This window comes from Hipposideros armiger, unplaced genomic scaffold (genome assembly GCF_001890085.2).
Source record: "Hipposideros armiger isolate ML-2016 unplaced genomic scaffold, ASM189008v1 scaffold_40, whole genome shotgun sequence".
NCBI classification, from domain to species: Eukaryota; Metazoa; Chordata; class Mammalia; order Chiroptera; family Hipposideridae; genus Hipposideros; species Hipposideros armiger.
The window spans coordinates 3,070,227-3,084,008 of NW_017731390.1; the positions used below are offsets into that span (position 1 = coordinate 3,070,227).

General features: G+C 51.5%; 1 protein-coding gene across 3 annotated transcripts; it reads left to right on the plus strand.

The window, feature by feature from the left end:
• The first annotated feature begins 8,476 nt into the window (after positions 1-8,476).
• PRR15L (proline rich 15 like) lies at positions 8,477-13,573 on the plus strand. 3 transcript variants are annotated; one of them, XM_019638499.1, is made up of 3 exons: positions 8,477-9,092; positions 10,107-10,371; positions 12,425-13,573. In XM_019638499.1, exon 3 carries the CDS (start codon positions 12,454-12,456, stop codon positions 12,754-12,756), a length of 303 nt encoding a protein of 100 aa, XP_019494044.1. In that variant the 5' UTR covers positions 8,477-9,092; positions 10,107-10,371; positions 12,425-12,453; the 3' UTR covers positions 12,757-13,573. The 3 variants fall into 3 exon arrangements, with proteins under 3 accessions (XP_019494044.1, XP_019494043.1, XP_019494045.1); XM_019638498.1 differs by lacking the exon at positions 10,107-10,371 and having other exon boundaries at positions 8,479-9,092; XM_019638500.1 differs by lacking the exons at positions 8,477-9,092; positions 10,107-10,371 and adding an exon at positions 9,164-9,390.
• Positions 13,574-13,782: the final 209 nt, after the last annotated feature.

Sequence of the window (13,782 nt, forward strand, 5' to 3'; positions counted from 1 at the left end):
GGGTTGAATGACTTCCCTGAAATAGCTTATAGGGCAGAACTAAGGGCCTCTTCAGGACTCTCTCATGGGAATTTGGCTCACATCTCAGAGTTCTGACTCAGGCTATAGTTATTTCTGAGGCTCCCCCATGATTAAACAAACACGTACTGAGCTCCAACTGTGTGTTCCTAGCTCCCTGGGACATCCCAGGAAGCATGGCCCTGCCTTGCCCTCAAGGTGCATCTCTCCTCCTTGAATCAGCAGGCAGGCCAGAGCAGGGTGGGGTGAGTCTGAAGGCCCAGCCCAGGTGAGTTTGTGGAGACAGAGACCACCAGCACTCCACCCCACCTGTAGTTCCTCAGGTGACTCAGGTGGAACAGAAGGATGTTTGAGGACAGTTTGGCCTAACTGCTGGCCTCAGGGTGGCGACCCCAGAGAGCACAGGAGTGTGAGCTCTGGGCAGCATTCTGCACTGTTTGTCCTTTTCCAAGGCCTTAGAGAACCTCAGGACTTATGGGAAGATGAACACATGAGTGGTCTAGCATCCAGAGCACTGAGTTCCTTGAGGCTTCCAGCACCTGGAAAGCGGCAGGGAGAGGATGTGGGAGTCTTTATTTATTTACTTATTTATTTATTATTTTTAAAAAATATTATATTGGGGGAATTGGGGGAGGAAAACAGCATTGGGGAATTGGGGAAGGGGAACAGACATGTTGCCGTCCTTTGGTTCTTCAGTCTAGTTGTGGAGGACGTCGCTTCACTGGCCCATGTTGGTATTATCATTGCGCCCTTCCCAGGTGAGGCAGATTGGTCACCGGCCACGGGACGGCTGATCACAGCAGCTCTTGGCAGCTCACGCTGGCTACCGGCCACTCACGCTGGCTGCTGGCCACACACGGTAGCTTAGGCAGCCCACTGCAGCTTCACTGCAGCCTACGCCATCGCTGGCGATTCACGGGAGCCCAGCTCCGGGTTGAGTTGTTCACCATCTTAGCTGTAGAGGGCGCAGCGTCACTGGCCCTCATGTGGGATCCGAACCGGGCCCTGCTGCTCAGAGCTGGCATCCCAAGCCAACTCTTAACCAACGTGCCACTCGGCCGGTCCTGTGGGAGTCTTCTGACTGTGACTCTCTGATTTAGCGGTGGGACATTGTCTGGGGGAGAGGCGCGCATGTAGGGAGGTGGGGAGGACATAGCAGGCCTGTGCCAGCTTTGGACAGGACAGCACATAGCCCCAGGGTGCTTTGTATGCAGGCTGCCTTGCTATCGTTTGTTGTCGGTGTCAGCTTGCCTATTAAGTGATACCCATGTGCCGCAGGGCCAGTGTAAATCTAAATGTTTTACAAGCCTTATCTAATTTTATCCTTCCAACAACCTTATAATGTGGGTACTATTATTAGCCAGATTTTAAAGGCAAGGGAACCAAAGCTTAGATAGTTAAGTAACTTGTCCAGGATCATACAGCTGGGAGTTGGTGGGGCTGGTTTTCAACCCCAGGCCTGTCTGGCTCCCCAGCCTGCATTCTTGTTCTCCAGGATGTGGCTTCTCCTGCAGCCCTGCCTGCGCTGTCCCTCGGCTCAGCCACCACAGCCCCAGGTCTCTTCCTCCATCCTCTTCAGCCAGACTCCCACATTCTCTCCAGTTGTTGTGCCAGACACTTAGAACCCCCACCCTGCAGTCCCTGCCCTTTAACCAAGTTCTTTCTTACCACACCCCATCCTGGGCAAGAACACCCATTACTTATCTTCCTGCAATATCTATAAAAAGGTTTACCCTTGACATTCAAGCAATCCATTTTTTTAATCTGCCATACGTTTATTACTTTATGGCCTGTGTGTGCTGTGGGTTTACTCACAGCCACACTGACTGTGGTGTGTGTGTTTTGGGGAGGGGGGGGGGGGGAGGGCTGGGCTGAAAGTTCCGGAAACTCAGCAGCCTCAGCTGGGCCTCTTGCTGTTGGCAGTGTAATCGCAGTGTACTTTTTTTCTGTCTGTCTCCCCAACTAGTCTATGAGCACCCTGTGGGCAGGGAGGCCAGGCTTGCTCACCTCTTTAACCCCAGCACCTGGCATGACACCCGACATTGAGTGGCAGATGCTTAATAGATGCCTATGAAGGAAGGAATAAGATGGGGTGGCTGGGTGCCTCAGTTGGTTAGAGCGCGTGCTCTGAACAATAAGGTTGCCGGTTCGATGCACTCATGGGATGATGGACTACGCACCCCTGCAACTAGATTGAAAACGGCGACTGGACTTGGAGCTGAGCTACACCCTCCACAACTAGATTGAAGGACAACAACTTGACTTGGAGCTGATGGGTCCTGGAAAAAACACACTGTTACCCAAGAAAAAATTTTTTTAAAAGGAAGAAATAAGAGAAGCTGCGGCACAAAGGCAGTTAGTGATGAGTGGGGACCAGGGTGGTCACTTGATCCGGGCAGAGGGGTTTGTGTTCCCCAGCTCTTTTCCTTATTCCTCTATCTACAGCTCAGGACTTGGAGTCAACCCCCATGAACTGCTTAGAACCGGAGAGAGGAAATCAGGGTGAAGACCATCAGTGCTGGCTGGCTTCACAAGTTAAGCACAGGCCAGTGAAGGCCCATGAGGGGCCAGCCAGCTGGGTCGTGCTCTGGGGACACTGAATGCACCCTAAACCCTGGTTAGCCACGCCCTCCCCATCCCTTCCCCTTTGTTAGTTTTCTGGGGGAAAACACCTCACTGGGTGACTTTATAAATTGGGTCTAAGGTGTCATCGCCTAAGGATGCCACTGCATTCTATTATTTCATCAGCCTCATCATGGCAATCTGCTCTCCTAAGGGAAGGAAAACCAAGTCCATTGCCAAACCACCCAACTATTAGCTCCTTTTCCCATGTACTTCAATGATAGGTGCCTTCTATTGGTCAAGGCACTGGGGACCTTAACAGGAAGACAGAGTCCCAACCCTCAAAGAAAATGACAGTATGATGTGTGAAGGGCTAACTCCCAAGACAGCGTGCCCAGAGTCTGGCACTGTGCTCATGCTTGGTAGGTGCTTAAAAAATCCATATGAACCAAAAAAGAGGGGTGCTCAGGGTGCTAAGGTAACAGAAAAGAGGGTATCCAATGCAACTTGGTGGTAAAGGCATGGGATGGGGACAGAAAACCATCAGGGCAGGCTCTTGGGAGAAGTAACATTGAGCTGAGTCATTCAGGGTGGGAGTTGTGGCAGAATTGTGGCATACAGGAGAGGAGCAGAAGCGATAGGTATCATTCTAGGAAGAGCGAACATGGAGAAAGCACAAGGTAAGAGACAGCATGGCTGGTCCACAAGAAGAGGTTTATTATGGAAGCACAGGATGTTTATGGGGAGAGTGGAAAGAAATTAGGTTGAGGAGATTGAGGGGAGATGAGAGAAACCCTCGGGTCCATGACAAAGGGTTGACATTTAATTCTGTAGACTAGGGTTCCCAACCAGTGGGCCATAGATCCCTGGAAAGCTGTAGAATTGTGCAAAGGGTCGGGGAATCCTTAAATGCATTTGTATTATTTTAGTGCAAAGACAACAATCAGATGGGGAAGTGGAGACGGTTTTCTACATTGAAAAAGGATCCTTTCAGAGAACAGTAAACTCAAATGGCCAATGTATTGTATGAAAAGATACTCAACTTTACTAGTAACAAGGTGCATAGTTAACCAGGGCTGCTGGAACAAATTACCACATACTGGGTGTCTCAAACCATCAGAAAGATATTCTTTCACAGTTCTGGAGGCCAGAGTCAGAAAGGAAGGTGTCAGCAAGGTTGATTCCTTCTCGCGGCTCTGAGGGAGAATCTGTTCCATGCCTCGCGCCCAGCTCCCGTTGGAGGCAGGCAAGCCTTGGGGTTCCTCGGCTGGCAGCTGTATCACCCCAATCTCTGCTTCTGTCATCATGTGGGCCATCTCCCTCCTGCATATCTCTCCTCTTATAAGGACACTGGTTCTTGGATTAAGTGCCCCCTCTGATCTGGCGTGACCTCATCTTAACTTAATTCCATCTGCAAAAATCCCGTTTCCAAATAAGGCCACAGTCTGGGGTTCTAGGTGGACATGAATTTCGGAGCATACTATTTAATCCAGTACACGAGGGAAATACAAATATAAAGGACACAAAAATTACCACTTTACTTCCATCATACTGGCAACAATTAAAATGTCTCCTCACAGGCTGTGTTCTCCAGAAGTAGGTGGGCTTTGGGGGTGGGGGGGTGACAAGATCTATAATTGGATCAATGCCTGTGAGAAGAAACAGACAGAAGTAGGACTGGGCAGAGGAAGAAACCCAACAATAATGCAGTCCTGACAAAACTTCAGTCAATTTGGTGGGGGGGGGGGGGGAAATTGCCCCTCCGAGTGTTCTTCATGGGGCTGAACGGCTGGACTTTATATCTCCAGATGTGGGCTGCCCCCAAAGGGCAGGCTGTCAGCTGAGNGGGGGGGGGGTGAAATTGCCCCTCCGAGTGTTCTTCATGGGGCTGAACGGCTGGACTTTATATCTCCAGATGTGGGCTGCCCCCAAAGGGCAGGCTGTCAGCTGAGATGGTCTCTGCAGCTGAGGCAGATATTGAAGGTGCTGACATGGCAGCTGGAGGTCAACTCTGGAGAAAGGCAGCAAGTCCTTCCTCAAAGTGGGGTCTGACAATACAGAGATGGCCAGAATGAAGAGTGTGGCAGGCCGAAAAACAGCTCCCTGCCAAGATGTCCACGTCAGCTCCCTGGACCCTGTGAATGTGACCTCATTGGGAAAAAGAGGCTTTGCAGGTATGATTACGTATCTTGAGAAGAGGAGATCATCTGCATGGGCCCTAACTGCCATCACAAGTGTTCTTATAAGAGAGAGGCAGAACGAGATTAGACACACTGAAGAGGAGGTGACGGGAGGATGGGGGAGGCAGAGATTGGAGTGATGCAGCCACAAGCCAAGGAATGCCTACAGCCACCAAACACTGGAGGGCGCAAGGGACGGACTGTCCCTGGGGCCAGCAGAGGGATCATGGCCCTGCTGCCACCTTGGTCTTGGCCAGCGAAGCTGACTTTGGACTTCTGACTTCCAGAACTATGAGAGAATAAATTTCTGTGTTGTTTAAAGCCATCAAGTTGGTAGTCATTTGTTACAGTAGCCACAGGAAACTAATACAAAGAGTAACGGGAAAATGGCAAATGGGGGTGCAAGTTGGTGCACCCACTTAAAGGACCCACCTCAGGGTGTCGATGAGGGCTAAGAGTTCACACAGGCAGGGCATTTGGAACAGTACCTGGAACATAGTCCCCGTGAATATCGGCTGCTCATACCCCCACTCCCCAACCCAGGTTCCCCTGAAGGGGAGTCCTCCCCTCAAAACAAGGGGAAAGCCCTCTCCCATGGCAACCCTCCACCCAACTCAGATCAGAATGCAGCTTCTGCCCACCTCCCAGCTGCAGCTGGTGTAGCCACCAGACACCCATCTTTGGCCTTGCCCACTTGTCACCTCGGCCAGGTGGGGCACCCCTAGGATCTCCAGTCTCCTGGCGACAAGGGGGAGTGCTGAAGAGAGTGACAACTCCTCTCTTCTCTCTGCTTTGGGACAGAAATATCCCTGGAGTCTGGATCTACCCCCGGGGCAGAGGTCAGTCAGAGGAACCAACTATGGGGCCAGAGAGAATCTGTATGCCCCAGTGGGGCACCAAGGTCCTTGGCACTTTCTTAGTGTATTTTACTTGCTATACTCAACAAGAAGAACATTTCTGAAAATGTGCACTTTGCATGTTTGTATGTGGGATATCACACTTGTACCTAGTTTTATGAAGGTGCTTTTAAAGGTGAAGCGTTTTATAAAGCAATAAAGCAGCCTGTGTGGGGGTGACCTGTTAAAGGGATAGTCATATAATAGTTTATAGCCTTATTTCAAACTCCCCTCCCAACCCTGCTCCTCCCAGAAATAAATCTCCCAAAGACCAGGGGTTGGGCCTGACTTCCCAGGCTGGCTCCTGCCAGGAGGATGGGCTGGGGCTTCCACAGCCTGCAGGTGGTCCTGGTGGCATTCTCTGAAGGGCAGGTCACAGGTGGGCGTCCACTGGATCCTGCACACTGCTGTTCTCACTGGGGCTCCTTCTCCAGTGTGGGCCTGAGAGAACAAGAATCTGCCCTCCTGGGTCCCAGACATCAGGGAGGCCTGGATTTCAGAGTCATGGGGAGCGGCAAAGGGGCAGGAATGAGAGTGCCTCCAGCACAAGTCCCTTCCTGCACAGATGGAAATGGTACCCTGGCTTTTGGTTACTGTCCCCCAGGCTATGTCCATCCCACCATCCTTCCAGCCTCTTCCTAACACCTGAGCTAGGGTGTTTTCAGGCTCTTCTGGTATCTTCTGGGCGGGACATCCGCTCTCAAATAGACTGGGCTTTCAGAGAAAGTGACAGATTTAAAAAGCTGTGGGCACCTTCCTGGGACAACTATGTCATTTCTCAGTAGAGGCAGGGTGACCTTGAAAAATAATATCCTCAATTCACATACCCCCCCCCCCCGGGGCGATAACTTAACAGCAAGCCTGCAGTTGCTGTAACCACAAGAAGTGAAATAAAGGGATTTTCTCTCACATTTACCTGCCCCAAGAAGAGGGGGAAAAAAGACAACTGGCTACATTAAGAATATCTTAGGGTAAAAACATGCTTCTGTTTCTCATTTGTATTTTAAAGTTTGCATTAAGTACCTATTATATGTCAGGTCTGTATCAGTGATAGATAATTCTTGGCTCAAGGAGCTAAAATTCTTTAAGGGAGGAAAACATATGAATAGATCATGACTACACACACACACACACACACACACACACACACACACATAATTAATTGTGGTATATATCATGTTAAATAGAAGCATAGGAACAAGCTCTGTAGGAACAAGAAAATCCCTGGTGAGGTAGGAGGCAAATAGTTAATTTGAGTCTTGAGGGATGAATAGGAGTTTGTCTTAATTTACCCAGGGGATGAGGGGTGGAGAGGCCATTTCTGGCCAAGAGCACATCTTGCATTCCTCATCTCACCCTCCTAGGATAGCCTCTGAGCCCAGGAAGGTCGACAGAGAAAGGGCCTGGTGTGCATGTTCAGGGAGGGTTGGGAGATGGGGCTGCAGAGGCCCCATCTTAGGAGGACTAAGCGGGGTGGGGGGTCCACTAGGGGCCATGGGGTGCCTTTGAAAGACTGTCCACCCGAGGCCTAGGGCACCTGTTTGAGATTGAGGGGAATATGTATTCACGAGGCCACGAGAAGCTGAACCAAGTAGAAGCAGGGTTGGAGATGGTGGGAAGGTTTGAGAGTTGGTTAGTTAGGATTTAAAATGTAACTTGGAGTGGAAGCCAGGGATAGGAAGAATTGTATACCTTTCCTCTACCCAGTGACTCCCTCAGAGCCTGGCACATACACACTTGGTCCATGGAAGAAGGTAGCTGGGCGGGGGGAATTGATCATCTAAGCTGGGCAGCAAGGGGACAGAAAGCTGCAGGGACACTCAACATGCAGCAGTTTCCCACTCTTCCGTCTGAGGGGAGAACAAATGCAAACACAAACAGGCCCCCTAAGGGTGGCTGCAAATACCGTGTTTTCCGGAAAATAAGACCTAACCAGAAAATAACCCCTAGTGTGATTTTTCAGGATGCTTGTAATATAAGCCCTACCCCAAACATAAGCCTCAGTTAAGATGATCAGCCAGACATGACTGTTTGAATAAATGTATATTTTCATACATGAATAAATGTAGATTATTGGAGCAAAAATTAATATAAGACCCGCTCTTATTTTCGGGGAAACACGGTAACCTTCTCCAAGGTCTGGCGCCATCTGTAAGAGCAGCCCTGGCTAAGGGCTGCAATCACCTTGGCTGATGGAAGTTTGCAGGAGGAGGTGTGGCTGCAGATCAGTGAGGGGTCAGTGAGTGTGTCACCACCTATGCATGTACACTCTGCCTTCTTGCCTTTCCCTCTCTTCCTGCCTCACTGGGGCCCCTTCCCCCTCCTGCCCTGAGAACTTACCCCAGGTTTTGCCCACTTTATAATACCCATTGAAGCCCATCCAAGGGGTGGCTGGACGTTTGGAGGAAGTTGAATGAAATGGTATTTTGGGGGTGGGGAGGCATCACCATTCTCTTTGAGAGTCTCACAAAAGTAGACCCTGTATGCAGGAAAAATAAATGCCCCTCTACCTCCACACATAGGATTTTGCAAGTGATTTCAAGGCCCCCGAAGCCCACCTCTAAGCCAGGGAGGAAGGGAGGAGGATGTTTGAGGTGGTGGTTGGTCTGGAGAGCCTGGTCCAATTTGGGCCCCTTCCCACACCCACCCAGGGAGATTTTGAGGAGGGACCCTTCAGGTCAGGAGGGAACCAACCACAGCCACCAACCAACCCAGCGCCTGCCTGAGGAGCGCTGAACTTGGGGCGGAGCGGACAGCCTGGGAACCGGTCTGCCAACCAGTTTAACCAGGGACTGGTTTCGACTCTGGAGTTCAAAGGAGCTGGGTGCACCCGGTCCCTCTCAGCCAACGGGAACAGCGGCCCTTAACCCTTTCCCGGTTGTGCCCGGGGCAATGTCCAGGCACGGTCTGTGCTGGAGAGGGGTCTGAGCCTCTTTGGGGCATGAAAACAGGTGCGGGTGACCTTGGCTACAGCTGGAGTGCAACCAGGCACCCGAGAGAGGGGAAACTGAGGGGAGAGGCTCCCCTTTTCCCCCCAGCCCAGGCTTCCCTTGGGATTTCCTCCTCCTGGCTAGGCAGTCCCTAGAGGACCTTGGCTTCTGGGTGGGTACAGGGGCGCCAGGATTGGGTTTCTGGGGTGATGAATATTCATCAGCCCGAACCAGCCTCTGCTTCTGTTTACTTAGCCGGGAGGGGCTGGGTTTCAGGTTCACCTTGACTCCTGGAGGCGCAGAGAGCAGGTACCCGCTCTCGCACCTGTTTCTCTTGCACCTGCAACACAGCTGCTCCTACCCAGCTCACCTGGCCTGAGCCTTGCCTGGCACAGCACCCTGGCGGCACCTCCAGCTCCCCCAGCCTCTGTCCGAGGCAGCACCTACACTCAGCTCCTTCTCTAGGGAAGGTCTCGGCCTCCAGCCTGCAGTAGTCTGGATTGAAGGTACAGGCAGAGGGTGGGCGTGTGGGGAAATCAAGGCAAAGTCAGGGCGCCCCCTCTTCTGCGTCCATGGCTGTCAAGCTCAGCTGGGAAGGGGAATGCAGACATGCTGGGCTCCCACCTGTCCATAGGTGAACAGGCAGAACTCAGACTCATCCCATTGGTTTCTTGGAAACAGCCCAGGCCCCCAGCAGAGTTCCTTCTGGGAAAGCTTCCCCCAGAGCAGTTCTCTGTTAATTCTTGCTGGACTGGAGCCTACCACCTCCTACCCCCCAGCCTGGAGGATGTTTCTGGCTGTTTGGTATGAACCTCTCCCTGTTCCTATCCAGGGTACCCCAGCCTTTTCCAGAGTGGAGAAGTGCTGCAGGGGCCCTGCAGAGGGCTGGGGGCTGGGGGCTCTGGGATTTGTCTTACAACATAGAAGCTGACTTACTCCCTCAACCCCCCTCCACTCCTCCACCTTGCCCCAGTCAATGGTTAACTTGGCTCAACTCAGAAAGGTCTCTACCCGGTCTGGGCAAGGCCCTTAGAGCAGCTGGAAGAACTCGTTAGGGGCAGTGGGGCCTGTCCTGGGTGTTCATGTGCAGGCCACCATGCTGGCTGCCATAGGCAGGGGGTGGTGGGGCCCCTGTCCCGTGAGGCCCTCCGTGGATTCCCAAGCTGTGCAAACAGTGGCGGTGTAGCTGGTTTCCTCAGGGAAGATTTTTATTATCCCATGGATTGTAGGACCCCAGGGCAAGGGCTCAGCCCTCAGTGTGGCCAGCTCAGGGCCCTGCATAAGCAGACTGCAAGGCCCACCATGCGTCACCAAATGCTGCGTCGGCTCGAAATCCCAATTACACCCTGACCACCAGTCCCTTCTGGCCTTCTGTGATTAGGCATAGACGTGTGGTTGTAGGTTTCTTACTCTTTGCTACTTTGGATAGCTGGGAAGTTTATGTACAAGAATCTTATAGCTGGGTTATTCTGTAAAACAAAGACCTAATTTAGCTGTTCTGCAAATTCGGATTTCCATAGGTCAGACTTGCCTAAAGTGGTGAACACCTGCTCACTGGTGATCGCATGTCTTCCTGGACAGGGCGACAGCAAGGCCTGGCCAAAAGCATCCTAGAGAGACCCAAATCCAAGGCCGGGAGACAAGAGCACTGATGCCTTGGATGCTGTGGTGGAGGCCCCAGGCAGAGTGCGAGGGCTATTCCTGACTCTCCTTACGGTTTTCTGACATGTTGCTTGTGATCTGTCCCTCCCTGTAGATGCCAACTTGAAATACCCGTTAAAACAGGTATATTTTGATTGGCGCAGGCAGAAGCTACTGCCTCTCATGGACCTAGGCATTCTGGTGGTTACTGATGGTTCAGGAGCTGGGTCCTTCACTCCCCAAGTTCCTTGGCAGCTCTGGGTGGATGGTGGTGGAACTGTGGACCTTGCCTTAGACCTGGTGGCGACTGGGTCACCCCCAGGCTAAGCAAAGCCCCGTCCCTCCTTCCCTGGCTTCCCCACAACTTCTTCCAGAAACCCATCTGGAACACTGAGTTCTGTGCAAGGCTGTGCTAAGCCCAGGTGGGGCAAGCTGCCAAAGCAAACCTCTTAGTATATCCCCTTGGTGCACTCACCTCTCCAGGGTGCCCTGAAAGTATTTATCTGAACACTCTCACCCCCTCCACTCTCTAAGTGGGAGCTGCACAAGATCTTCCCTGGGCTTTTCTTGCTACTTGAGCTCCGCTAGAGGGACAGAGCTGGCAATGTGGGATCTGCTTCTGGGACCAAGGGGTGGGAAGGAATCCATTGGGCATGTGCTCTGGGCAAGGGGGTGGGTATATGGAGGCACAGGGGACAACAACAGCAAGAGGGGTGATGGATGGAGGCACATCAACTCATTCAAAGCCTAGGCCAGCATCCTGCTTTCCTTTTTCCTGAATTTGATATGCTCCTCCTCTATAAAGCAAACTCTATACGCTTTATGGAAAACCTGGAAATCAGAAAAATGAAGGGGAAAAAGCATCTCATATTCCTTTTACATAAAGAAAACCATTATTAATCATTTGTCATATTTTGCTCTGGTCTTTTTAGACAAGGTAGTTAAGGCCATCAGTTTTTAAAAGGAAGTGATATATTTGCCTGTACTTGGGCTGGCTGACCATCTAGCTTTCTGGTGTATTGTGGCCAACTGCCCTTCCTCCCCAGGACCTTTCACACCCCGGAGTCCTGAGACCAGACCACCAACCTCTCCAGACACAGAGATGCCTTGATTTCTCACCATTCTGCCTACTCTTTCATTGATCTTAATTCCACCGATCTACTGTCTCTTTCCATCTTATATGCTCCACCTGTTGGCAATGTCCAGGCAACTTCATCTCCCAAAACTTCCACAAACTCAGAAAGCACCTCTGTGGAAATTAGTAAATGATGAGTTCACATCCAGGGCATATTGCTTGTCAGTGGAGGAGCCTGGATGTCAGCCCCCACGCCCATCTTTGTTGGGTATCCTTATGGAGGGTCCAGCCGGATAATCATAACTAGCATGTACTTCTTGGCATCACCAAACCTCCTTCCAAATTTTCAGTTTCCCTTAAAACCCCTGTCCTCGTGGAAGCTGGGTGGAGAAAGGGAGCTAGCTGTCTCTCAATAATTATTACCGTTATCACAAGTTGTACTTCGCAAGCATGTCTGCCTCCAGGCAGGCATTAATGTCAGAGCTAAATGTTAGGGCTGGAAGGGATGGATGAGGACAGTGAGGTCCAGCGAAGTAACTCGCCAGAAATCACAAGGCCGTGACAGTTCCCGGGATTTCCCATTCTCAGCCTGAGGCTCTTCTTCCGCAGGAACAAGCCCAGCTGCTCCTTTAGTCCTGCTGGTCACCACTGGGAAGTCCAAATTACTCAAAACATCACAATCCTATTTAAGTCTATAATGAATTCCAAGCAAAATGCACAGGGTGTTTCTGTTCCTCTGATACCAGTTGCCCGAAGGGTGTCAAAGGCCTAGATGCTATGTGACCTGGGCAATCTGTTCACTTTCCTGCAGCCCCGGCGGGCCTGGAATCTCCAAGCTGCATGGCAGTGCTGCGTGGTCCCCACCGTAACCCTCCACCTGGCTCAAATGGCTTCCTTGTCAATGTGTCCTTGGTTGTTCTTCCCCAGACTCTTGCCTCTGATGCTCTCCAAACATATCACATCACTTACCCCAATCCTGGGTTCACTCAGCCCCACCTTCAGTTCTTTCAGGCCTGGGCTATTGTAATAGCCCATGGTTAGGAAGGAGTCTAGAGAGGGCTGCTCCAAGGTACGCCCGTTTCTCCCCACTGACCCCTTTCTCTCCCCTCCTTGCTCCTGCAGAAAGCCCCACTTGCAGCTCAGGGAGCACCATGACTGAAGTTGGTTGGTGGAAGCTGACCTTCCTCCGGAAAAAGAAATCCACGCCCAAGGTGCTATATGAGATCCCTGACACCTATGCTCAGACAGAAGGCAGCTCGGAGCCCCCCAGGCCTGAGGGCGGGGTCCCCAACAGTGACTTTAACACTCGCCTGGAAAAGATTGTGGACAAGAGCACAAAGGGCAAGCATGTCAAGGTCTCCAATTCAGGCCGTTTCAAGGAGAAGAAAAAAGTCAGAGCCACGCTGGCAGAGAACCCCAACCTCTTTGATGACAAGGAGGGCAAAGGACAGTGAAGGGAGCCAAGGAGGATAACTAGCACCTCCCTGCTCCCTGCCGTCAGAGGGATCTGAGACAGGAGCTTATCACGCTGGCCTCTTTGGCCACAGCTGAAGCAGTGGGGGCATTTGATGATGCCTGCTGGCAGGAAGTGTCTGGTTTTAGGTTTATACTTATGGGCCCCAGGTTTCTGGAAGGCCTGGGAGATCCCAGGGTCCTCCCACCCTCCCCCCACCACATACAAAGACACTCCAGTTCAAGACTGAAAAGTCCCACCCAGGAAGAACAGCACTTCTTGAAGCAGTGCCAGGGCCAGCAGGGAGGTGGGCAAGGCAAGGAATGGAGAGAGGAAGCCTGACAGACTTCACCTCCTCCCAGGGCACAGGGTCAAGGGTGAGTTTGAATTACTGCTCCCTCTACTTTCTCTACCCATGACTGTTCCCTAGACAAATTCTGAGAGCTCATTTTCCACGAGCCCTGTGATGGGGGGTGGTTTCCTGGAGCCGGGGAGTGGGCTGAACTTGAGCTCACCTCCTAACACACGTGAGAAACTTCCTGTAACTTTTCCCCCCAGGGGTGCAGGGGGAGGGGGAGGAGGACGCTGGCACTCCCTGGGAATTCTGCGGAAGGCCAGGTTAGGGACCCCATGGGTCCAAATTAGGGGAGTGGGTGGGGAAGCTGTAGCAGGAGCTAAGAGTAGCCAGTTCTCTTTTCTCCTTTCCTACTTGTATTTAAGATGAATCAGCCCCAGAGATGAGTCCTGGCGCCTTGAATTTTGTTTAAAAAAAAAAAAAATTGTAGGTTTCTGTCTTGGTAATAAACAATGCTGCAAAAGCAGAGAACCTATCTATCCTCTTGTCTTGCATTTATTGAGATGACTGTTTTTCATGCCTTTATCCTCATGTAAGTAAAGTGGGACTTGGTGCTCAAACTGTTCTTTTCAAGCTTCAGGAAGGGTCCCCAGGTGTCAGAATGTAGTCACTGGGGCACTAATTTCACCACCAAGCCACCCTTAGCATCTGGGGATGGAGAGAGCGAAGGAA

Excerpts from the sequence above, each read along its gene's own strand:
- PRR15L (XM_019638499.1), top strand. The coding sequence starts at position 12,454 with ATGACTGAAGTTGGTTGGTGGAAGCTGACCTTCCTCCGGAAAAAGAAA.